General features: G+C 39.3%; 4 protein-coding genes across 7 annotated transcripts in view; 3 read left to right on the top strand and 1 right to left on the bottom strand.

Annotated features, from left to right (window-relative positions):
• The first annotated feature begins 288 nt into the window (after nucleotides 1–288).
• Nucleotides 289–6416, top strand: LOC101468290 (CD209 antigen-like protein C). Of its 2 annotated transcripts, none has more exons than XM_004573555.5 (7): nucleotides 289–543; nucleotides 780–860; nucleotides 940–1047; nucleotides 1128–1322; nucleotides 1526–1686; nucleotides 2776–2900; nucleotides 4051–6416. In XM_004573555.5, exons 1-7 carry the CDS (start codon nucleotides 483–485, stop codon nucleotides 4196–4198), a joined length of 879 nt encoding a protein of 292 aa, XP_004573612.3. In that variant the 5' UTR covers nucleotides 289–482; the 3' UTR covers nucleotides 4199–6416. The 2 variants fall into 2 exon arrangements, with proteins under 2 accessions (XP_004573612.3, XP_004573613.3); XM_004573556.5 differs by having other exon boundaries at nucleotides 289–444; nucleotides 4051–6415.
• A 606-nt stretch (nucleotides 6417–7022) lies between these two features.
• Nucleotides 7023–13469, top strand: LOC143419410 (uncharacterized). Of its 3 annotated transcripts, none has more exons than XM_076886028.1 (8): nucleotides 7023–7272; nucleotides 7631–7702; nucleotides 8532–8603; nucleotides 8868–8972; nucleotides 10565–10759; nucleotides 11448–11602; nucleotides 11776–11825; nucleotides 12044–13469. In XM_076886028.1, exons 1-8 carry the CDS (start codon nucleotides 7209–7211, stop codon nucleotides 12189–12191), a joined length of 861 nt encoding a protein of 286 aa, XP_076742143.1. In that variant the 5' UTR covers nucleotides 7023–7208; the 3' UTR covers nucleotides 12192–13469. The 3 variants fall into 3 exon arrangements, with proteins under 3 accessions (XP_076742143.1, XP_076742141.1, XP_076742136.1); XM_076886026.1 differs by having other exon boundaries at nucleotides 7026–7272; nucleotides 8871–8972; nucleotides 11710–11825; XM_076886021.1 differs by having other exon boundaries at nucleotides 7027–7272; nucleotides 11710–11825.
• Nucleotides 13470–13601: 132 nt separating this feature from the next.
• On the bottom strand, nucleotides 13602–18865 carry LOC143419409 (G patch domain-containing protein 4-like). Its single transcript, XM_076886010.1, has 8 exons — nucleotides 18730–18865; nucleotides 16604–16682; nucleotides 16433–16506; nucleotides 16250–16342; nucleotides 15864–15974; nucleotides 15172–15287; nucleotides 15009–15059; nucleotides 13602–14812 (listed from the first exon to the last, which is right to left on the bottom strand). The coding sequence occupies exons 2-8, from the start codon at nucleotides 16680–16682 to the stop codon at nucleotides 14155–14157; spliced, it is 1182 nt and encodes a 393-aa protein (XP_076742125.1). The 5' UTR covers nucleotides 18730–18865; the 3' UTR covers nucleotides 13602–14154.
• Nucleotides 18866–23223: 4358 nt separating this feature from the next.
• LOC143419407 (uncharacterized) overlaps nucleotides 23224–24931 on the top strand; it is a 60061-nt gene continuing 58353 nt past the window's right edge. Inside the window, exon 1 of the mRNA XM_076885994.1 lies at nucleotides 23224–23465. Coding sequence (XP_076742109.1) covers nucleotides 23458–23465 — 8 coding nt within the window. The 5' untranslated portion in view covers nucleotides 23224–23457. The remainder of the gene's footprint in view (nucleotides 23466–24931) is intronic.

Raw genomic sequence — 24931 nt, 5'->3', positions numbered from 1 at the left:
AAACAGTGTCGAGGTGAACTGATGAAATTCATCATTTTTACAATAACATTCATGCTGCAGTTACTTAGTTCTGACATTTGTAAATTAACACACACACACACACACACACACACACACACACACACACACACACACACACACACACACACTTCATTCACTGAAGGTAATTGTTTGTTAAACTCAAATGAAAAAAATGACCCCACTAGTATCCTGGAAATGTGAGTCTTCCACTCTGCGACAGCCGTCGCTTTGTTCTGACATATTTTTTCTCGTCTTGCAAAACTATCTAAAAAAAGAAAAATGTCCCTCTAATAACCACAACCCTCCCGCTTTCTGACAAAAAGAAGAAGTGCAGATCTTGCAACGGTCCACTTCTCTGCCTCTAAACTTCACTTACACTGACCAGTAAACCCACAGTGGCTGTTTGACTCCGAGATTAACAAAGTAAGTACCGCTGACAATAAACAGCAAACACATAAATAATGGTGGAAGAAGAGAATTATGTGACAGTGATATTTCAGACAAAGAGAGATCCAACATACGGTGAGTGACAGACTTACTTTCTTCCCTTTCATCGCCAAAACTGTGATGTATGTGGTTTTGGGGAACGATCAATACCAGTTGGTTAATTCTGGCGATGTTATGCTACCCAGCATGTCAGTTCTTTCCTAGCACTGCTATTTTTGGTGATCTAAAAAGTAAAGTTTAATAAATAATCCCCACAAAGAACAAACTACAAATGAGTTTTCATTTCCTTTAAACTCTTTTTGTTTTTCCAGTGACGCCAAAAGACACAGAAACAATCTACGACGAGGTGAACACTGAGGACAGGAAATTGGATGCATCCCTTGTAATAACAGGTTATTTGTGGTTTTCTGAACAAATAAATGATATTTTTTATTCAATCATTAAAATAAACATTTTTTTCTATTCTTGTAGAGAATAAAGAGTTAGCTCCACCCTGTAGTCGGCTTGCGTTGGTTGTGACAGGTCTGGTGATTATTTGCCTCATCTTGGTGTCAGTCATCATCGGCCTCAACTTCCGCTGTAAGTCCACCTGCTGTGTATTCAAGGACTTTAGTGTAATCAGACAATAACACTAACATCTGTTTCTTATCTGACTGCAGTTAACACAGTGATGAGTGAGCAGCAGCGAGAAATGGCCAACATCACAGCACAGAACCTGCAGCTGATGACACAGAAAACATCCTCAGAGCGACAGACAGAGGAGCTGACCAGACAGAGAGACCAACTCAACTGGACCATCGGAGTCATCATGGAATATCAGGAATTTTCAGTGGAAAAACACTGCCCACAGAAAGGTGAACATGTCTTAGTTTCATATAGTTTTATGTTACTTTTTGCTCACTTCCTGTCACGACTCCCACAAACATGTTTTTATTTGAAGGTTTAATGTTTTAAACTGTTTAAAAATCTTCAAATCTAAAAAACTCTTTGTAACGTATTGTAAAGTTGGATTTCTAAAATGATTCTGGTCTTGTTGTCCCTTTCTTTTTTTGATCAGTGTGTAAACCTTGCCTGGATGGCTGGGTGCTGTTTCAGTCAAGCTGTTACTTTTTTTCCCGACATCAATATTCGTTTTATTGGAGGAGCTGGGATCAAAGTCGTGATCAATGCAAAATGTATCAGGCGGCTCTGGTAGTGATCGAAAGTCAGGAAGAACAGGTGAGCCAGATTTCATTTGTATAGATTTTTTTAAAGTTTAAATAAAGTGAAAGAGCGTTTTCATACACAGAGAGGAAAAACAGTGTCAAAGTTCAAGCGATTTAGACAGGAAGGTTTGAAGAGGAAGTTAATGCAACTATAATTCAAAGTTACCTTCCTTCAGTTCAGTCTTTTCCCACCTCTTTGCCATTTGACTGGATTTTAAGAAAACATATTTCTTCCTCACTCAACACTTAAAAATACTGTAAAAATGGAAACTGAAATCTCTTATTTTAAAACTATTCAGATTCTTGTTCTCTGAAGTGCACTGGGGTTTGCTTTATATTTGAGTTGTGTTTTGATTCAAGCAGGCCTCAACTTGTACTTAAAAAGAAAAGAGAAATATTCAGGAAAAAGGAACTGCAAGCTTTGAGTGTTCCCACTAGCTCGCTGCTCTCTTTAAAATAGTCTTTGTGGCCTCACTTCCAAATTCAGTAAATGACATGATCTTTGGTCAGAGCTGTGGAAAAGAAACCAGCGATCATTCCTACAGAGTCCCCAGCGTGTTTAAAAAGAGAGTGAGAACGACTCTTCATACATCAGACAAAAGATAGTCGAAGTAAAAGGCACAGGCTGAGAGTTTAAAAGACCAAGAGAAAAATGTTCTTTAATCTGATTGGACAAACTTAAATTCATTTTGAAGAGCTCCAAACTCTAAGCGTCAGATCAGAGTTTGCAGTTTGGAGAGATCATCTGTGGACAGATCTGAAGAAGGTAATTCAGCAACACCTCCCAGGCAATCTGGTCTAACAAGCCCACAGAGTCTTAGCCAAGGAACCCAGCAGCTGTAACTACAGCCAGCAGTCTGGATAGTTGTGTAAACTTTGTCAATATGGGTACTGAGTGTTGATTTCTTGAGGGAACAAAAGCCAGTTTTATCCATTTAAAATGTAAACATAGTGTGCAAAAAAGGAAAAGGTTGTTATTTTTTTAAACCTGTTTGTTTTTATATTTTGCTGTTATAGACGAGTCATCGTTCTTTTTATCTCAAAGGAAAACTAAAACCCGACTATTATTATGTGGCAGATAACACATGTATTACAAATTTAGGAATTTATCAGCAACCACACTAAGGACTACCACGCTGATGATAAGCACGGCTACTGGATCGGTTTGAGAGCAGAGAGCCCAAAGGACACGTGGACGTGGGTAGATGGAAGTAACCTCACTGTGACGTAAGCATGACCCCCGCCCACCACCACACATACAAATACTTGCCTATTATATCTTACTTAGCTCATCTAATTGACATAATGCTTTCCCTAGCTGCTTAGCCTAACTCTAACCATCACAAATGCCTAACCACAACCTAACTGTAACCCTGACACTAAAACCACATTTGTGCCTCAAAAATGCCTTCAAACTCATGAGGCCTACAATTTGGGCCCATAAGGACTGATGGTCCCCACAAGTATAGTAACAGTCAAAGTTTGATCCTCACAAAGATGTATAAGTGCAAACACACACACACACACACACACACACACACACACACACACACACACACACACACACACACACACACACACATTGTAAATACCCTTTAAAAAATATGGAATGGAAGTAAAAAGCAGAACAAAAAAATTGTTTCAACATTCCCTCTTCTAATAACAAGAAGTTTAAGATTTACAGCCACAAGAAGTTTACAGTATGAACCAATTCCAAATAAGTTTGAGTTAAAACAACCTTTAGGCTGGAATAGCTCAAGGAAGTGACGATTAAGTCGAATCAGCACATGTTGATGGCAGACTTGTTTTCTGTTTGCATTTTCTCTTTTCATTTGTGAAATGAAAAAACACAAAGTGTTTTCATTCAACATAAAAAGACGTCTTGCATGCATCCAAGTAAGGAAAACCCTGGCTAACACTGTTGTGTGACTTGTGTGTTCTCAGCTCCCACCACTGAGAACACACAAGTCCTAATAAACAACAAACTTATTTGTAGCAGAGTGAAAAAAAATAAAAGCTGTTAAAAACTCTTCACTGCATCCATTGCTTGTTTCTCAAAGATGATTTTTGACCTTTGACATTTTTCTTAAGCTTCCACATCCGTGATGGACTCGGTTGTGGTTTTCAGAACATCTAAGTGTCTGACTTTTGCGAGACCAAACACAAGTGTGCATTCATGGCCTCTGTGTTGGTTAAATTGCCTCGATCCCTGTTACCATCAGGAATGCTGTGTGTGCAGAGACTGACACAGATCATTGACTTATTTTTGGTACCCAAGCACTCCACGTGCTGAATTTCAGAAATACAATAAAGATTATTTTGTCAAAGGTTGAAATGTTGAGTAGGCATACAGACTGACACTATGTGACTTTTTTAGGTACTGGAAAATGCAACAAGATGTCAACAGAAGATATTGTGCTTTAAGCCTACCAAAAGCGCCCCCTCTGGCCAACTGGGGCAAAGAGAGCTGTGACATGAGAAACTGTTGGATCTGTGAAAGACGAGCGTTAATTAAAGCAGATTAGGAATCAGTCCCAGTAATAGAATTGTTATTTAATGTGACAGTAACTCCTTGTGTTTTTTGAATTAAAGGCAATGAGTTTTTTTTCTGTGTCAAACTGATTTTGTAAAAAATAAGTAATTTCTTTGTTTTGATTTATGTTCAGTTACATTTTGAAACAAATGCTGCAGAATCACACACCACGTTTGAGCTGCACTGCAAAAGCATTTGTACTTTTTTGTAATCATATGTGCTCTTTTGTCATTACTATGGGATTTCTAATGTATTAGATGGCAAAAGAAACATATTCCGATGCATGTAAATGCAGAGACAGGCATGAATGTGTTTATGTTACTATTTATTACAGTTTTTGCCCGTTGCTTGAACACTATAAACCCATGCTTAGACTAAAGTAACACAACGTGAAGCTGTTGTTACCATACCTCAAACACATGTACCCCTACCTTAAACAAAAGCGCTGCTTTGCACCCCAGTACCAATTATGCAACACACCTACTCCCTCATGCAACACACATGGTCCTGCATGCTACACTCTATTTCATACATAAGACACTTCGCTCACAAAATGAAATCTCAGGGTGCCATTCGGAAAACACATGTATCCAAAATACAAAACACATCGGGTAATTGCAACCACTCAAATACACACCTGAAGGCACTTACTTGCAAAACCGAACACCAATTAGCCAACTACAAAAAGCCCTCAGCGTAGCCATTCCAAGAACTTTGCAAGCATGGATGGAGGGAGAGCAAGAGGATATTTACCCCGGTGCCTAGCGGGAGAGGACATTGCTTGCGATGTTGATGAGGTCCTGTGGCCAGACCCCAACAGACGGCGGGATCCATGAGCCCACTTATGCACAATTGTCATGGTTTTTTGTGTTTACAGTATAGTGTTTTTTCTATTGCAGTACTATTGTGTTGTTGTTGTTTTATTTGCTGTACCTGTATTCATGGTACTGCAATGTACAGTATTGAGTAGGTCTATTTGCGTTTATGGTTGTTTGGAAATGTGTCCCCTGTAAATGTGCCTTCTGAATAAACAATGGGAATCAAGGACTGCAGTGTTTTATGTACAGCAGACTAGTGTGTTCCCCCTGATCTGTGAGTGTTTGCATATGGTGCAGGTATGTGTCATTTTGTCAACAGAGTTACATTTTGACAAAGGAATGTTAGGTTTTGACAGCAGAGTTTAGGTTTTGGGAGTAGAGTTCCAATTTGGCACAGATGTGAATGGTATATTTCCCAGTGTTGTGTCATGTGTACTTGTGTGTACAGTTTTGGCACAGCGAGCGGGGTTTTGCAAAATGTGTTCAAGCAGTGGGCAAAAACTGTAATACTACATGTTTGTGAAACTTCCCTTTCCACTTGAGGAAGTGACAGTCTGTTCATGCTCATTGGGCGTAAATTGTAAGCATCTTTATTCCTTTTATAGTAACAGAAACCAAGAATCTGAACAATAATAATAATACGTGTGTGTGTGTGTGTGTGTGTGTGTGTGTGTGTGTGCGTGCGTGTGTGTGTGCGTGCGTGCGTGCGTGTGTGTGTGTGTGTGTGTGTGTGTGTGTGTGTGTGTTGTGCCTATTGTCTAAAACTAAAACAGTGTGTAAGAAATTAACTGGCTTATCCTACAAGAGACTCTCGTGTTAAAATGTTCAATGTTATTATGAAAAAAAGTGTTTCCAGCTTAAAGTGGTTTGGCCGGTGTGGACAGCTCCCACCTTCATAAAAACTGTGATTCTTTTATTTACTCATTCATCTGGACACTCGTAAGGCTGATACCTAAGAACACAGGCAGCTGGAGCAACAGCTGTGTGCTCGGCCTCGCCTCCACTGAGCTGTGCCTGTCGCAGTATTTTGATGCATTTAATAAAACTAATCGTTGAATGGAAATCTGTCTGTGACCAGTTTACAGTTTTTACACATTTTGGTTTTTTGTCTGTTTTACAGTTCTGGTCAAATTCTTTTTTCCCATCAAGTTTTTGTTTCCATTCATAATAATTTACTACAATTTCTTATGCTTTTATTGTTGTTGTTTATTGACTTTAAAAAGTGCAATATAAATAAATAACCAGAATATAAATGATGTAGTAGTTCATCACATCTCCGGTTATTGCAGCGTGTGAAGTGCAGAAAGAACTTGTAAACTGGGGTAAACTGCACAGACAAATGAGAATTAAAGTTCATTGAGAATTAAAAGGGGCTCGCAGTAACTTCCCGGACAAATTCATCAAATACATCACCAAATAAAAGTGTTTGTGTTCAACACCACCACTCTCTCCACGGTTATGATCCACAGGATCCTCCCTGTCTAACAGGATACAAGTGGCAAAGTTATCACATCATTTAGTGTTTAATGGAGTTCTTTTGTCGTCATTTTGAGGAATGTTAAGTCAATAAATTTGCTAAATAGTGTGAATTGAATATTGTTCATTACATCAGGACAACGGTTTGGCTGATCCATGATTACTGTGTGAAGGTTTGATTAATTTTTCTTTATGAGGTGCAGTGATGACAGACACCTCACCACTGCAGAGTCTCACTGCTCCTTGGGCCAAACGAGTTGCAAAAATTGCGATCACTCGCCTCTTCCTTTTTCGTACTGTGACAGACATTTTTCATCACAACGTTTTCACCTAACACGATGTCTCACAACGACATCGATCATCAGTTAAGAAACAACGCGGACGTTGCACCAGACAGATATGTGACAGGTTGGTTTGTTGGGTTAAAGCCCAAATGTGTTAACTGCTCTTAGCGTAACGGTGTGTTACAGAAGCAACATAATTCCGAGATCAGGCATGTGTATGAACACGTTGAGGAGTAATAGGAAGAGGAACCGCGGGTTTGTTCTGTGCCAGTTACAGCTGGAATTTCATATTGTTTTATGGTGCGTGTGACACCCCACCCACATGATGGGCATGTGGGTGGGGTGTCAGTAACACTCTTTTAACAGTCCGCTCCTGTTGAGGCCAGTTTTAGTTTTCTTTGCGCTGAAGGCAATTTGGCTTTTAATGATGGAGGAAGAAGTCAATTATTCCACAATGGTTTTCAAAACTGGTGCTTCACTAACAAAAGGTAAGTTACTCTCCTCCTTCATTCAAAAATGAATCACTGATAAGTCTGACTGTTTATATCTTTGTGAAGTTGCCTGATGAAAGAACGCTGCTCTGTTCACATCATATCATCCAGTTTTTATTTAAAAACAACAAAAAGATTATTTATCATTAAAATTCGGAAACATTCAAATCACTAGAAAGCACAACATTTCTATTTTATACGCCAAGTCATGAGCTCAGACTTATCTTTTTGAGTTTATCACATTGTTTGGCTTTATCATAAATGATGTGATAAAGCTAGTTTGAAAACTAGCACATGGCACACATGTCAGACTTGTTGGTATGAATCCCTGCATTCAGTCATTTGTGTCTTCTAGAAAAAATCCCGGACTCAACCATTTATTCTGAAGTTAAATCTAAAGCGCCTGCTGGTCCTCCTCCTGCACCTGGTAAGTTATAACGTTCATGCAGATATTACATGAGCAACAAAGCAAATTCATGCTTTAAACTTTCTGTATTTGACAATGACACAGCCTGAGAAAACAGACCAACACAAGTAATGCAAAAATACTGCAACCACCTGCAGAGACTAAGGCAAGTCTTGAGTAGTACAAAATCCATAGAGGCTGGGGTCTGTCACACCAGGCAACATCCCAGGTGCAGCCTGTGTAAAGATGCCCCTCAGACAATCCAGCACATAACTGCAGGGTGCAAGATGCTAGCAGGCGGGACATACATGGAACGCCATAACCCAGTGGTCGGCACAGTATAAGAGATAAGAGATAAGATAAACCTTTTTTAGTCCTCACATGGGAAATTTGTTGGGTCACGGCAGGAAGTGAACAGTGCAAAGTTACAAGCAGGAATAATTAAGAAAAACATGGAATAGAATAAAATAACATAGAATAAAATACTGTGTTATGTTGGAACAGATCCAGTGAGACTACAAACCAGTGGAGGCTAACCTAACGAACATAGTAGTGGTGGACAAGCAGTTCACTTTCAAAAGTGTTCATTTAACAGTTAAAGGAGTCAACACATATAGACACTTTTCTAGTGTCAGGTTTAAAACTCACTGTGTTAATTTAACAGTGGTGATTTTGCAGAGTGTGGTGTGTGAGGGGAAGGAGAAGGAAAGAAAAGGGAAACATAGAGAGACCTAAGAGATCAATGATATGCTTTAATGACACATGACTGCGCATTTTGTAATTCTGTGGGTTGTGTTGTTGTCAAACTCATCTCTATGAGTCCATTCGTTTAGTTATTTCTGTCTTCCAGAAAAAAACGAGGACCCAGCCATTTATTCTGAAGTTAAATCTAAAGCGCCAGCTGGTCCTCCTCCTGCACCTGGTAAGTTATAAAATCCCTTTTTCATCTTCACTAATTTAGCAGCAAAATGTTTTAGACCATCAGTGGAACAAATGTATTCACTACCTGTATGTCTTTGACAACATCTGACATGAACATCTGGTGCCTCAGTGGTCCTGAGAGGCTAACACAACAGAGCCTAAGAAAACAGACAACACACGAGCAAAGGAATGAGCTGCAGCATCACACAACAGTAAAAGTCCATGTGACAGTTTCTCATAATAATGACGTCAAATTTCTCATTAGAAGCAGAAGGCAAAGCAGCTGCATGCTCCAATTTCCGTCTACTGCTGGCATGTTTGGAGATCCTTTGTGTCCTCCTGCTGGTGGGCATCATCGCCATCATCTACAGTAAGTCTGAGTTCAGCACACCAAACTCTATTTAGTTTTAGTTTTATTTTGTTCTGGATTTTTGCATGTTTCCAGAGAGTGGGTTTGCTCGTTTCAGCTGTTGTTTTTTTTATTAGTTTCACTGTTTGTTTACCTTTCTTAATTATTATAATATGGAGGGTAATTAACAGGGGCAGATATTACAATACAAAGACAACACCATGTGAAAGCAGCTGAGTCACAAATTTGACCAAAAAATAGAAATAAAAAATAAATAAAGACAGTTTTCGTCCTATTTTCAACTTTATTGTTACATTTAGTTCTCATGTTCTCCCAAAAGTCTAGCTTTCATTTTTATTTTAAGTAAATAAAATATTTTTATGCATTGATTTTCTAATTCTCTGTTTAGTGTTGGTTCTGCTCAACAGAATTTTACTTTGATATTTGGTGTTTTTAAACCATCAAAGGTTTGATGGTTTTGAGTTTTCAGTGCCAGCTGTTATGCAGTTTGCTTTACATCACATTACATAATAAATGCCAGTAAAGATTTTTGAATTATTCTTGAAGATCTGATGTGTGATTTAAGTGTTAAGTTATTGTTTCTGAGCAGTCCACAATAACCTTACAGAACACTGCAGAACCTCATGTTATTTCTGAAGTTTTATGAACAAAAGGTGTATTATAATTATTGTTAGTAGTAGTAGTATTCCTGAGTAAATGAAACTTGGCTAATTTGGGGTGATTTTTAGGCTTCAAGTTACATAGTGAAGCTTTGTGAAAAGCTCGACCTGCTGCGTGAGTAACGACAGTGACATTAAAGAGTAAAAGAAGGAAGTAATGGTTCTATCCAGCCTAAAAAACCATATATGTGGTTTGTTTTGCTTCTCCAGGGCATTATAGGCATCATGTGATGTGGCAATGAAAAAAGAAAGGATTGGTTAGCTGCAAAAATGTGTGAACTCTGTGAAAACTTTTCACAACTCTGTGAAAATGACTGAAAATGCTAGTGTGGACGCAGAGCGTTTTCAGATGAAAAGGCCGTTTTCAAATCTATCTGGGCTACTGTGGACGTAGCCTGAAATTCATCAAACCCATCCATCCACCCCATCCTCCTCCCTGTGCAAACCCTGTTAATTTCTAACACATATTTATTCCTACTTAGCTTCTGTCTTGATTTAATGGTTGTTTGTGGATCAGTTAGTTAAACGTACTCATTACATATTCACTGTATGTGGAAAAACCTTCAAAGCTGTTTATAAAGGTGGCTTAAAAAACAGAGATTAATTTTTCCCCGTATAACCTGAACCATTTATTTTTTTTAATCTCTTTCCCACTAAAATACAAAACTGCATTTTATTACTTGTTACTCGAGCTTTCTGTACCTCTAGTGCCTGGATTTTAATTTAAGGCTAATTTTCCTTTTTACTATTTATTACCTTCTACTGGTGGTTAAAAAAACATTTTATTATACATTCATGTTTTAGTGTGTTTGGTGTCTTCAGCTTTGTCTCACAATGAAGACAGGAAGAGGAGGCATCTCTGTTAGGACTGGATGTGAACCCTCATTGGTCGGCTGTGATGATGAGTGCTGTGCTGTCTTCTCTCCTTCACAGTGAGTTTGCTATTTAAGGTACAGGCAGCAAACCTCAGTAACCTCACAGCAGAACATCAGCAGTTGGCCATGGAGAAGGAAATCTCAGACAATAAAACTCGGGAGCTGAGAAGACAGAGAGACAATCTCAACTGCACGCTGGAAGTCATCCTGAAGTTTGATAACTTTCCAGTAAAAGATTACTGTCCTAATAAACGTGAGTGCTTCATTGTGCTTGTCTCAGAAGTTAATAAGCTTCATATGTCAAAATTTTATTAGGAGCTGAAGATGATCAACAGTATGATAGAGTCATGAGAGTATGAACGGAGAATTTATGTGACAAATTTAAATAGAAAACCACAAAACAAGTAAGCGTGCAGGTTGGGAGAGATGATTTGAACTGGTCACAAAACCCAGGAAAAGAGTTATATTTCAGGTAAAGAGCCTCAAATATCATCTAAAATGTACAACAATTTATTTTGACTTTACCGCACATGGAATCTGTTCTCCTTTGAACTGACCTTCAACCCCTGCGCATCAGTTGGCAGTATGTCCCACATGTTTGTTACAATTCTCAGGAGTGAACGGCTCACCCAACATGCGATAACGCATAGATGCATATTTGCCACACCAAAACCAATAAAGCAAACCAGCACCTCACCGTCTTTTGCCTTTCTCTAAAACTAAGGATCTGTCCATTAAGTTTAAGGGAAGCTTAAGAATTTCTCATTAGCAAAATCAAGGAATCTCTGTGTTCTCATTGTTTCCAGAGAACGACTCATCAAAGCTACTTTAAAATGGAAAGTAGAAAAGAAAACAGTGTGAATCTTTTAGCTTTTTTGCTACATAATTTGATAATGTTGTTAATGAGCCTACGTTGAGTCTAGTTTCTAATCTCCTTGCAGAGTGCCAGCCATGCCGCAGTGGCTGGATCCTATTTAAGAACAAGTGCTACCTGTTTTACAATGAGAACGCCCCCTGGAAAACTTGGGAGGAAAGCCGAGTGTATTGCAAAGGCAAAGCTGCAGATCTGGTTGTTGTTGACGATCTCAAAGAGCAGGTGAGCTCTAACAACAAGACCACAGCACAATTACAGCCATGATATTTTCTTACATAACTGATGATAATTCATAAATGTCACTGAATGACGAATGATATGACCCACAGGAATTTCTCAGTAGTCACATAAAATCTTACTTTAGTAAAGACCACGGATACTTTATTGGGTTACAGAAGACAGCAAATAACTGGGTCTGGATTGATGGACACAATGACACGCTGAGGTAAGAAAACTGTCTTACAGCTACAGAACAAAGTTACAGCAGTGGTGGGAATGACTGAATGATTAATGATAAAATAATATCGTGATTTATATGCCAATAATAATAATATTGGATAAAGTGATTTCAGTAAAAGAAGATGCATTATGAAAGAAATTATGCAGAAATAAAATATTTGGGATGTTTTTACACATGCTGACGTTCATGTCCTGCTTTTATAGTTACTGGATGAAGGAGCTGTCAGACACTTCAGTCTCATATGTGCTGATCATCCCTGGGACGAATGCCACAAAAAGCTGGGTCAAAGCGAACGGTCACTTTCAGAACAAATTCATCTGTGAGATAGACGCCCTGCTTTTGTCCACTTAGTTCCAGCTGCCGTTCTCTGTGTGCTCTTCCACGTTGCCATCCATGCTCCAGATACTGTCTGCATTATTCGTTTCTCATCTTTATAATGGAGGATGGAGAACTTGTAGTTTTTCAGCTGCTGCAACTATTTATGAAAACAGACTTTGAGCAGACCAGTGTGTGTGTCGCCAAAAGGCAGAAATAATGCAACACTGTACTTTTACACCGCACAACATTGCATGTATTGATTACATAATTCATGTTGCAAGTTCCATCCCGTGTCAACCTCAACGCTGTCTCCATCTGTCTCTGTTGTAAAGTGACGGAGGTTCAAGGAAAAGTTGAAAGTTCAACTTTTGGGGTTTTGTTAATCATCTATTTAAAATAACAGCGTGATGCAGATGTTTTAAAGCCCTTTTTGATGGAAAGACCGTCACTGCACTTCACATGTTCAGCAGGCATATTTATCTTTTTAACTTTTTGATTCATCTAGGAAGAAATTTGAGATACAGTAACACTTTAAGGATTTTTCTGAGCCACCGTAGCAATGACAAAGGGTCGAGTCAACAAGATTTTTCAACCGTTTTGTTATTTTTAATAGTGAAGTGAGGATAGTGTTCAGCATCTGAACACTCACTGAGCTGTCAGTTTAAAGAAACATTTAAATCACAACCAACACTGATGTTGAAATTCAGGTAAATGAAGGTCGAACATATATTTAATTAATGAAATGATCCAAAAGATCATAAAAAGACACATTTATTCTACTATTCAGTTTTTTAATCTTTGGTGACTCGAACCAAGATATTTGGTTGGAATTGAAGGCAAAAGGGTCATTTATTGTTGTTACCATGGACGCATTCTTCTCACATCTTGATTAAAGGAACAGTTCACCCAAAAATCTTTTCCCCCTCTGGCCTGTAGTGCTATTTATCCATCTGGGTTAGAGTTGCCAGGTTTTCCAGATATCCACTGAAGACACATCTGCTTTCTCTTAAATACAGTGGGAGTACATGTGACTCACCTTGTGGTGCTGAAAAACATTTGAAAAACTCAGCAGTAATATCTCTTTTTAGAGATCACTCGTGGTTACTCAAGAAGGGAAACAAATTCCTTGTTTAGGCGTTTTAACGTTGGAACTATTTTATTTTCTATCATCTTCACAAAAAAGCTTACAGCTAATCAACATTACAGCTCAGGAAACAAGAATCTCATCAAAGTTTACATCTGTCACAAGTGTGTGCGTCTTGTCCCAGGAACACGCTGACACACCTGTCAGGTGACTAAAACTCTGCAAATGATCTACGCACATGAATATTTTCTAATTCCTACAAAAGATACAAACATGTTGTATATTTGTTTACTTTGTTGTTTAAAATGTTTATTTACGCAAAGACAATTTTAAATAAAAGAATCAAAAGTACAAAAGTCTGCTGAGTCTGATCATTTAATTTGCATATAAAACCAGCATGTGTCACAATACTCCGCGTCCTGCACCAGTACTGTAAAAACAGCTGGGGTCTCCGTCATGTTTACCTCCCAGAACAACTAAACTGACTCCAGCTACAATCGCTGAGGTTAGAAAAGCCACGTCTGGTTGTGATGGATTATTTAGGGCACATTTCATGTTATAAAGGCAATCTTTAAAAAAAAATCATCAACTTGTCTAAACAGCATCGGGCTTGTAATGCGCATCACCTGCTGGATGTAGTTAAAGATGTTTTCCAGTTTGCTGAAAACATCCAAAGTTCCTTTACAGTCCACGTTTAGACTGTAACTCACCGAGTTCCTCTAATATCGACTAAACAAAGCTAAACAGGAAGCTCTCACATGAAACCTCAGCTGATTGTTTTTTTTTAAACCACAATTTCACTTGTTTATTCTTGCTGGTCGACATTGATGATTCAGGTTTAGCACCACAGACGAGTACACTGGGAAGCACGTCCTCTTCAGACATGGAATTAGATTCCCAGTTAATCACACACTAGTCTTTAGACGACTTCTTCTTCCTCTTCAGAGGAGGAGCCTCCTCATGTGTACACGTTTTGTCCTTTTTGCACTTTTTCCTTTTCTTCACTGACTCTGTGACGTCTGAGTCCTCCAGTCCTGTGTGATTTGATTGGCTAGGCTCCTTACAGTCACTGTCATTTTCCTTTGGGGGTTTAGAGGATTTCTTCTTCTTCTTGCCCTCGTCAGCATGCATCTCAGCAGTCACCTCCTCGCTCTCTGCAGCCGGTGAATGCGTCTCTTCGACTCTGTTCTCCTCCACTTTGTTCTTCTTCTTTTGCTTCTTCTTCTTCTTCTTCTTCTTCTTGTGCGAATCATCTGCCTCACAGTTTTCTACATGGATCAAATCCTCATCAGTTCTTTCCTCGGGATCAGCGCTCTTCTTTTCCTTCTTCTTCTTTTTCTTTTTAGGTTGAACATCTGTTGTGGGAGTTTCACACACTCCATCACTACTCTTCTCATTCATTTTCATCTTTTTTCTGCTTGTCATCATCTCCTCCGGCGTCTCTAAACGGGAGGCTGGAGGAGGAGCACTTGCTGGTTGGTTCTTCTTTCCATACTTGGCCATGAACTCGGCCTCCTGCTGCTCCAGCCTGGCTAACTTGGCGCTCATGGTCAAGCCGTGCCTGGCTCCCCTAAAATAACAGAAGCACAGAAAACTGGGTTATGCTTTTTTACAGTTCTTTGATGTTTTTTATGTCTGTGAAGGTTCTCAGTCATCCAGGTCATCTTCTTGAAGCAACTTAAAGAAGTCCAGACGCTTTTCTTTGCAAGCTCCTTTGACTTTGATGTTTTTTTCCATGTTGAATTCTACAAATCGTATCATCTTACTTGTGAGCTGTGCGTCCTCCACAAACCTTCATAAGATCAGTGTCAGAAAGCCTGCAGAGAGTCAGACAGAAACCTCACGATGTAACTTATCAGATAAAAGGTCCGAATACAATTCCAAGTCTCAGTTGCTGATGAGATCAGATGTTGTGAATGTTAGTCTTACTTGGTGGTGCTGGACAGATCCATCCTCTGCTCATCCTCCTCATCAGAGCTGCTGCAGTCATCTGAGCTGGAGGCCTTCGGCTCTGGCTGCTCCTGACCAGACAGCAGCGTGGCAGACTGAAAGAAGAGCCAGCCGTTTGTTTGTTTGTGTGAATAAAATAAACTACATTTAAAAACACAATAAGCGTCCATGTCATGCACAAAAGTGTCGTAATGTCCCACTGTAAGGCCCGCTTTAGACTAATGTGGGGAAACTTTGCAGAGCCTACGATGTGAACTACATAAATGGCCGACGTCGTTGACGCTGTTTATGCTTTTGCTGTTACTGTGTGGTCGTGTCCCCGTGTTTTATAAGCCGTGCCAGACGGGTTCCTGCTCTTTGTTACGGTCAGTTTTTGGGGTGTGAACATTTTTACATTTCTTTGTACTTTCCTTCATGTCCTCTCAGTTTCTGCAATCGCACACGAACGCTACAACAAAGGTGGAGGTCGAGGCGACGACATACCTGCTGCTCAGTCAGATTTGGGGACCGCAGCATTGTTTTTGTAGCCATTTTGATTTTCCTGAACGAGACGCTCTCATGACTCATCGCGTAACGCCAGTGACCAGCAATGAGTGGCAAGCAGTGTGATGACTGAACTGCAGTAAGTACAACAAGAAGGGACATGCAGCTGAAAGACAGCAAACAATTACCTTGACAAAGCATCCATACAGCTTATCTTTAGCCAGTGTCGCTTTCCTCGGCTTTTTATTGGAGATCATCCCATCCTCTTCTTCTGCAGTCTTCTTCAGCTTAATCCCATTCTGCATCAGAAAACCAGGAAACACGTTAACGCTGTGTAAGTGAACAAACCAGCTGCTTCCACTCGGAGCCTGAATGGAACTGATGTGAACGTTAAACTGAGTCTGGGCCTTGTTGCAGCTTCCATCCACTCCTCAGAGGTGGTGCTCTGAAACGTCAAACTGCTCCTAAAATCCTGAAACTATTCTCACACTGAAAAAACAGCTGCACTCAGGTGGACGAGCTAAATAAATAAGTACGAGCAAAACCTAAAAAATAAAACAAATGAGCGACCTACTTGATCAGACTCCACCTGCAGGCTGGAGGAGGCTTTATTGAAGACATGATCCCACCAGTGGAAGGTGAACTGCTCCCCTTCTTTATGGCCAACCTTGCAGAAGAAATGTAAATGGCCCTCTCAGCTTAAACCTGTTTTAGCGTCAACACAAGCGTCTGCTGCATAAAGACGAACAGCACTTACTCCTCCTTTGTCACACTTCACTTTCACCTTGATGGCCTCCGATATGCCGTTTTCAGCTCGTCCCAGTCCTTTACCTGAGGAGAGAAAGCGCCGATCAGACTCCTGCACCTGAGCGCCGACCCTCACGAGCGCTGCTTTAATGTCTGAATGAAGAAGTTCAAAGTATGTTACCGTGCTCCCAGCCGTGGCGAAGGAGCTGCTGCTCCGCAAACTTCAAGCCACGACTTTTCTCTTGAACGACTTCTGCCATCTGCACACAGACACAGTTAAATGTAAGCAAACCCATTCAATTCTTTTTTTGTATTTCTGGACATTTGATAAATAAAAACCATGTTACACCTGAGTAACTTAAACCCTTAAAACAGTTAAGTATGCAGAGAAAACCTAGCGTGTGTTCTTAGTTGATTTCCTGCTGGGCTGAGATCATGGCTGTATGTTTGGATGCTCTCAGCACAGCATCCATGGTGTGATGCTGCAGGACTCCCTCTCCCACACTTCCTATCAGAAATAATATGTAATGTCTACCTACCTTTTAGGACTGGGCGATATATCGAGTTTTTAAATATATCAATATATTTTTATACGAGATAAGAGATGTGTGCCATAAAGTGCAAAATAAAGAATGTGTGAAACTGCGTCCCGCCCCGAAACAAACCACCTTACAGAACTCGTATACAGTATTTTTCGGGCTATAACCTTACATTAAAATGCTGTCATTTTCTCAAAGATCGACAGTATGACATGTATGAGTTCTCCTTACTGACCGCGAACCGATTTTATGTGCTACACGGCGCTCAGCAACCTGCCAAAAATGCTTTAGTACGACTTTGCTGAGCTACGAAACTGCACCGCTTGATGGTTTGTCGGAGCATTACGGCTAGCGTAGTCAGAAGCCTCGCGGAGTGATACGTACTGTGCTTCAACGTAATATTACCGTATTGTGTGTGTATAAGGACCATAAATGGCACCTGTAAGAGACACGGTTACAAAGAGGATTTCAAACTCCAGGCTGTCAGTCACGCAGTACAAGTTGGGAACAGAGCAGCTGTGAAATCTGTCTCTTTGTTATTATGCTCAGCGTCTGTTAGTTTACATTTCGACTGCACAATTGTGAGCTTTTTGTTATGCACAAAAACAACACTGTTTTCTTTTATTTATGGAGCATTATTATTTAATAAATGCTGATAATTTATTTCTGAGTAATTTTTTCATGTACATCTGCGCTGTATGTGAATAAAAGTGCCCGTGTGACATCTGGGACACAGCTTAGACTAAGAACTCTTTTTGTTCTTATTTAATGGCTTTAAAAAAATATCGAGATATATATCGTGTATCGCCATCCAGCTAAAAAATATTGTGATTTGAATTTTAGGCCATATCGCCCAGTCCTACTTCTTTTCCTCACTTGGTGTAAGACAAATCACCCACAGGAGAGGTGGAGGAGTGATGGAGAGAATAAATTAAGATTTTCAGGTAATGGTTGAAAAATAAATGGCACTCAGGGAGCAGGTCAGTCACAAACACACATCTGTATGTATTGTGACTGGTGAGTTTTACAGGGTCCTGTCTACTGTTCTTACTGTGCAACAGTTGCAGTGTTATGAATATAAAGACCCTAAAGGAGACGAGACCTTCCCTATTATTGCCCTTCAGCTCTGACTATCCCACCTCCCTCATAAAGAGTCTGATTGTGCTTTTTGTCCACAGCAAACATTTTCTTATTGCTTTTCTTAGTCAGTTCTTGTTTTCATTCGCAGATTTTACTTCATTAGTGATAACTTTTTTAAAAAGCTCCGATTTCTCATTTCCTAATAATTACACTGATTATCTGTGTTTTTGGAGACTTGGTGTATCGACGTATTTGATGGAGAGCAGCTTGACTCAACTCCGGTTTGAAACGTGCAACAGAAATAAAAGTTTGACTTTGTGTTTCTGACTGTTGATCTAAAGACTTTTCAAATGTTTTAAACATCCAATATATTTTAAAGGAATCGTTTTATCCACGAGATTGAGACATGTCGCGCACGGTTGGCCTATAAAACCAGTCTGCTTCTCTTATAAGCTGCCGTGTAACTGCAGAGAGGTTTAAAGCAGATCTCAGGACCTGAGCAGGTTTAAGAGTGAAGTTAAAACTGGTGAATTTGCGCATTCTGGGATGCTAACTGAACCGGTTTCGCTCTTTACACTGGACGAGCTGATGCTAACAGCTAGCGTTAAACACCTGATGTTCACGGCCGTTTCTAGACCAATGTTTCCCGAACCTTCGGCGACACAACAGAAATAACAAGTCCACAAACCTCCGTTTGTTTCTGTCGAACTGTTTCACTGAAAAACGTGAGGACTGGAACCGTGCAGGAGCATCAGAGTGTAAACATGCGGTGCCAGCAGACCGCTGACATGACACCGGAAACACGTCACGGAAGGGAGGCGGTAACCCCCCCCCCCCCCTTTTCCCAATAACTTTATTAACATGTGCATAAATTAAAGGAACCAAAACAAACAAACAAAAACCCAGTAATTGCTGTATTCACATCTGTTATATCACAGCACACAGAGACACATAATAAATGATGCATAAAAAATCAAACAAAAAATAGTTATAGTCTAATGTCTCTGTCACCACAAAATTTCATTAATCTTCTGTCCTCCATGTTCTTATGTATTCATGGCCACTTTGTCCCCTAAACATGTGGTTACACAGTTTACACAGTTTGTTTGAATGTACTTGTTATCAACAAGTGAAAATGACACCTGTGTATTTAAAATCAGAGTACCACACTGATGACAATGAAAAGATTATCCCAATGAATAAATTCATAGATAAATAAAACCAGTTCAATGAGGAAGTTCAGGAAACGCTATAATATCAGCATTTCATACATGGAAAAATAACAGAAAACGAGCCACATTAGATTAGAGATTAGATTAGATTAGATAGAACTTTATTAATCCCTCGGGTGGGTTCCTCTGGGAAATTTGATTTCCAAAAAAGCACAGCACCGACAGAAGTTACAGAGTTACAGAATATTATATATATATATATATATATATATATATATACACACACATACATACATATATATATATATATACAATACACACACACACACACACATATATATATATAAATACAGAGACAATATAAATAAAATATACGAAGGGGATAAATAGAATAAATAGGAATAAAAATAAAAATACAAGTGAATTGCACATTTCAAGTATTGAGTCTATTGCACTGTTGACTATTTACAAAAGTATTGCACAAAAGGTATTGTACAGTGAGGTGAAGAGGCACATGGAAGTACAAATGTAACCATTTTATTACAAAATCAAATCAGTTCAGTGCTTCTAGGATTTTAAGCTTAATTTAATTTAAATTTGTATTCTGTGTGTGTGTGTGTGTGTGTGTGTGTGTGTGTGTGTGTGGCCTTTCAAACAACGTCATGCAGGGTTGATGTTTTTAATGACTGACTCTGTGTCAGTAGGTGGCAGCATTACATACCAGAAAGAATAAGAAAACAATCAATTGTTAAGCCTGGGGTGGTGCAAATGTGTTCTCTTACTGACATTAAAAATGAGACATATTTTAAGAATTGGTATTAATACAGATGTTTTTCCAGGTTTATTCCTGCACACAGAGGAAAAACTGACTAATGGCTGCACTCCTTTCTGATGAATACGTTTTTTAAAGAAGAATTAACAATTCAAGATCTCCCTATATGAGATTAACTTGTCAAAATACCCCAAACCATGCACTGTGCATTTACTATATTACTGATAATAATTTCAGATAGTCCTTTTTTCTCTGGGAGGACTCAAAATTCCAAATAAAGATTTTTTTTTACTCTACACAGTGCTTTTTGCCTCTCTCTACATACAAACTGATCAACACTGACTCTTTAGATATCATATTTCAACCAGCAGCTGAAACTTAACCATAAAACTGACAGAGATCATCAGCTGCAGTTGGTAGTAGCATGTTTTCAGGATGAAGAAACCGAATTGACTTGAATGTTGGGAATGGTGTTTGCCGGGTGTAACAGGCAGTTACGCCCAGGATTGCTTCACATCAGCAGATGTTTGCGTTCCTCAGATACCTTTTCTGACCTTACCGGGGAAAGCTAAAAGCGACACTTAAATGATGTCGGCCATCCATCAGTGTCCACTCTGTGGGACGGCAGGAAACAATTTTATTTAGCCTCTGCACTGGTTTCCTCACAGTGAGGATGTTTGTTCCAACAGGCCTCCATCCATGAGCTGTTTATCTGTGTCAGCACCCAGCAGGAGGGAAACAGGCATCCTGAACACTCTGGTTATCAGCTGGCCTACTGTTTGGGGAGCAGGAGGCTATTACACAGCTGTCTGTGAGAGACTGGTGCAGACTGGTGAAGAAAGAGAAGACACATGACTAAAAGTCTGTAGACAATAGCTCTGGTAGTTGACTGGGAGTAAACCCCTGCAGACAGCGATGTGACCAGTGTGGAGTGAATCTGACTGAGAATCATATGAGTCAAGCCCTGCTGGCCATTAGAAAGAGTTCAGGATTCAAACACCTGAAGCCTTTTTTATAGTACTGCATTTGTGTTTGTTTGCAATGGTATTGCTTATGCAGAAAGATACACAAAGATTCTCCAAAAATCAGCAGTAAAGAGAAAGAGCACAGAGACGATTGGTAGTTTTAGTGAAGGAGAGCATGCAGAGGGTTGGTGTGACGGGCAGGATGTCAGGGATTGGGTGAAATCTGCTGTGGTGACCCCCAAAAGACAGAAGTCAAAAGTAGAAGAAAAAGGAAGGAGAGAATTCAACTCAGCATTTATTGTTTGACTTCAAGCTAAAGAAACTTACCTTTTAATCTGTTTTGTACTTTTTAATGCTTTTTATATGTTTACACATTTATTTGCAAATGTATCTATTTTGTACATATTTATGTATTAATATATTTGTGCAGATTGTAACTTTACACTGTAAGTATAAATTGTTTCTATGTTCACTGTACCACATGTTCAACACATAAAAGAAACAAATCTGTTTATAATTGTTCAGGTGCTTTCTTTTTCGTCACATGTAACCATTAACCGTGGTTATATGATGCGCACACAGGAATTTATTAACCATCAAATACTGCAGAAGGAACTGATCAGTCACACAGTATTTATAGAGGATGGATGAACATCCTGGCTCTCAAAAGTGAAGCCAGTCCTGATGACTAGATTTATTACACTGCAGATCTTATTTATGTTATTTACAAAACATATTGGCAAATGTGTAATTTCTTTCATATACAATGCTAGAGACTTGCACGTACAGCTAAACGGCTTGTGAATGTGGTTTCCTCACAGCAGACAGAAACTCTTAGTCTGATTCTTTTCAAAATGCAAAACAAACAAAGCAGTGACTTCTTGGACTTTCAGTTTCAGTTTATTCACAGGCAGACAGGGATACTGAAGAATATACCATATGAATGAGTAAATGTCACAAACTGCCTGTTCATCATTGATGTGCAGAGTCTATATATGCTGTACCACTAGGGGGCAGTGTGACAAACAACCAGTCTTGCCTGTGCTGTAGTTGGTCATTCAGTCAGCTGTGGAGAAGAGCAAACTGTAAACTGAAGGTTAAAACAATGATGTGTGTCCACTGCAGCCACTGTCAGTGCTTTTCATGCTGTCAGTCTGACATCTCCATCATCAGCATCCTCAGTATAATCTATACATAATCCATCCGCTGCACATCTGGAAAGCTATCGACTTTATATTAATTATAAAACAAACACTCTTTTTTTTCTTTTACAATAGTTGCCAACATTTTGGGAGAGGTAGATTTATTACATCGAAAATCTTATTTATGTTTTTTATATAACATATTGGTCAATGTGTAATTTCTTTCATATACAATTCTAGAGACTTGCACGTACAGCCAAAGGGTTTGTGAAGGTGGCAGCAGACAGAAGCTCTTAGTTTGATTTTCTTTTTAAAATTCAGAAAACAAACAAAGCAGTGACTTCTTGGACTTTCAGTTTCAGTTCATTCACAGGGAGTCAGAGATACTGAAGAATATACCATATGAATGAGTACATGTGACAAACTGCTTGGTTTCTGTTTCTAGGCTCTTTTGTCCGATCACACCAAGTGTTAGCGAGAGCTTTTAACTCTTCATACTGCCATCTAACTATAGTGACTTCTGGGAAACCATAAAACTGACATGGCAGCATCTTGGGTGACGTCACTGGGTTTAGGTTCATCATCTGTATACAGTCTATGTGTGAAAAGCAAAAATGGCTAATGATCATTAATATTGTGTGTTTCTGAACAATGAGAAAATCTCGGAGCAGATTTCGTGAAGAATTGACACTTGCCCCCGGAGGTTAGATCAACAGACTCAATCCTTCATGGATCAATTCACATATTTTAGACTATTTCTGGATTTTTGTCATCTGTCGTGCACCAGCTGAAACTTCATAAGACCCCTGCCCCCGACCTTGTTCATTTTGTTTCCACGTTTTCACTATCTTTGCTGCCTGCTGAAACTCTTCTGATTTCAACAACGATCTATCTGAGCTGTATTTTCCACCTGCACACTCACTCTAAACGTACTTTTTTTTCCAGGTTTTATCCCTCTGGAGCGCTTATTCCTGAAAATTTCCAAAACACACACACTTACACATCAAGGTCTGGAGGCCCACCGAAGGCAAAAACAACTCCCAGTCTCCCTGCAGACCTCCCCCCCTCTCTCTCTCCTAAACCTCCTCTCTGCTCTATCCCTCCTTCTCTTCCCTCCTCCTCTCTCGGTCCCCTCGCTGTCACAGTTTTTCCACTTTCCTTGGCTCCACTTTACGACCCTCCCTCGTTTGGAAGAAACTGCTCTCGTTATTTTTTCTCTCTCTCACTTGTGAATGTTTATCCGGCTTGAAGATTTTTCTAAGTGTATGGGCTCTAAAGCAAACGCCGTTTTTCTTCACAGTTTCGTCCTCGGAAGTCGCTTTTTAGGTGAAATATTTCAGCTGCAGAGAGTCTGCGTGTTCCTGGATGCCAAGGTGAGTAACAGGCTGTCAGCGAGATAACAAACAAACAAACAAACAAACAAACAAACATAAACTAAACAAAACAAATATAATTTATTGCTTATTGACCTGTCAATGAATGCACCTTTGTTTAATTGCTTACTCGTACACGTAGCGTGTAGGCATGTGCTGTTATTGCACCCCAGACGGCGAAAACGTCAGTTAATCTCATGAAATAAAAAAAAAGGATAAATTAAATATGATTCATTCAGTTAAATACCGATTATAGATCACTATAATTTAAGCATATAATATTCGTGGAGTCTTACTTTTGGTACTTCATTTTCAGACAATACGTACTTACTTTTACTGGTCGTGTTTTCATTTATTCATGTTTCTGAACGTGTCTTTACATTTCTTTGAATACTTCGGCTGCCACTGCTTTCATCAGATAATGTGCATCAATATTCAATAAAATCCCCCGTAAATCTGCAGACGACCACTTTCATACTGCTACATTACAACATAATACACATGTGAACATTATTAGTGAACTTGTCCTCTAAATAAGATTTCACGTTTCTGTGTCCTGAATGTATTTTCTATGTTGAATCATAATCACCAACAGTAAAGTCGTCTGTTGGGTACCATGAAGGTGTTGGAGCTGAATTATGTGGTTGCTGTTGCGGTTGATTTGAAATCACATTTTTACATTTTTGTCTTCATTCATGTGAAATGCATCGTGTACACTTAGCTTTGAAAACTATACTGGAACAATCTACTCAAACTTGTGATTGATTATTAGACATAAAATACCTTTGAAGGTCCACATTTGTTGGTCAATATTTGTAGCACAAGATGAAATATGAAAAGGCAGCCTGTGTTTAACCAGATATATAAAGAAAAAATTGGATTTTAAAGTCTAACTGTGTATTAAAGTTGAATGAGAAGCATTTAATTGATCCTGACGAGTCCCATTCTGTATCTTTATTGTAAACCAGTGATTGCTGTAACCTCAGACTGTTAAGGTTCTGGGTTCAAACCCCAGGAAATCTCAGGAAGGCTTGAACCCAGAACTGGATGTGTGTCCAAAAACATCAATGTTAAATGTTGAGACAGATGAGGAGTAGGACAAGTAGGACAAGAATAATCAGAAAAGATTATTCTTGTCCTACTTACAAACTGTCAATTCAGTTCAATTCAATTTTATTTAACAGCGCCAAATCACAGCAACAGTCGCCTCAAGGCAGATAGACAATAATACACACAGAGAAAAACCCAACAATCACATGAGGAAACACTTTGGTGACAGTGGGAAGGAAAAACTCCCTTTTAACAGGAAGAAACCTCCAGCAGTCATGTCACATAACATCTGTCACATATTAGTCATACTTTTTTCTTTTTTAATTAAAGCACTTGTTTAAATGAACTCCTGCCGTTGTGTCACCGCTTCGTGCACTTGCACACTTTTCCTCCCGGGTGTGTTTTTTTTTCTTGGC

The sequence above is a fragment of the Maylandia zebra genome, linkage group LG1 (genome assembly GCF_041146795.1).
Source record: "Maylandia zebra isolate NMK-2024a linkage group LG1, Mzebra_GT3a, whole genome shotgun sequence".
Taxonomy (NCBI): domain Eukaryota; kingdom Metazoa; phylum Chordata; class Actinopteri; order Cichliformes; family Cichlidae; genus Maylandia; species Maylandia zebra.
Note: the sequence above shows the minus strand (reverse complement) of the source record. Positions and strands in the feature narration are given on the sequence as shown.

Coding starts and splice junctions, on each gene's coding strand:
- LOC101468290 (XM_004573555.5), top strand. CDS start 483: ATGGTGGAAGAAGAGAATTATGTGACAGTGATATTTCAGACAAAGAGA. Junction 861..939: donor TGCATCCCTTGTAATAACAG/GTTATTTGTGGT, acceptor CTATTCTTGTAG/AGAATAAAGAGTTAGCTCCA. Junction 2,901..4,050: donor GGAAGTAACCTCACTGTGAC/GTAAGCATGACC, acceptor TGACTTTTTTAG/GTACTGGAAAATGCAACAAG.
- LOC143419410 (XM_076886021.1), top strand. CDS start 7,209: ATGATGGAGGAAGAAGTCAATTATTCCACAATGGTTTTCAAAACTGGT. Junction 7,273..7,630: donor TGGTGCTTCACTAACAAAAG/GTAAGTTACTCT, acceptor TGTGTCTTCTAG/AAAAAATCCCGGACTCAACC. Junction 11,603..11,709: donor TTGACGATCTCAAAGAGCAG/GTGAGCTCTAAC, acceptor TATGACCCACAG/GAATTTCTCAGTAGTCACAT.
- LOC143419409 (XM_076886010.1), bottom strand. CDS start 16,682: ATGGCAGAAGTCGTTCAAGAGAAAAGTCGTGGCTTGAAGTTTGCGGAG. Junction 16,507..16,603: donor TCGCCACGGCTGGGAGCACG/GTAACATACTTT, acceptor TTCTCTCCTCAG/GTAAAGGACTGGGACGAGCT. Junction 15,060..15,171: donor GATCTGTCCAGCACCACCAA/GTAAGACTAACA, acceptor GACTCTCTGCAG/GCTTTCTGACACTGATCTTA.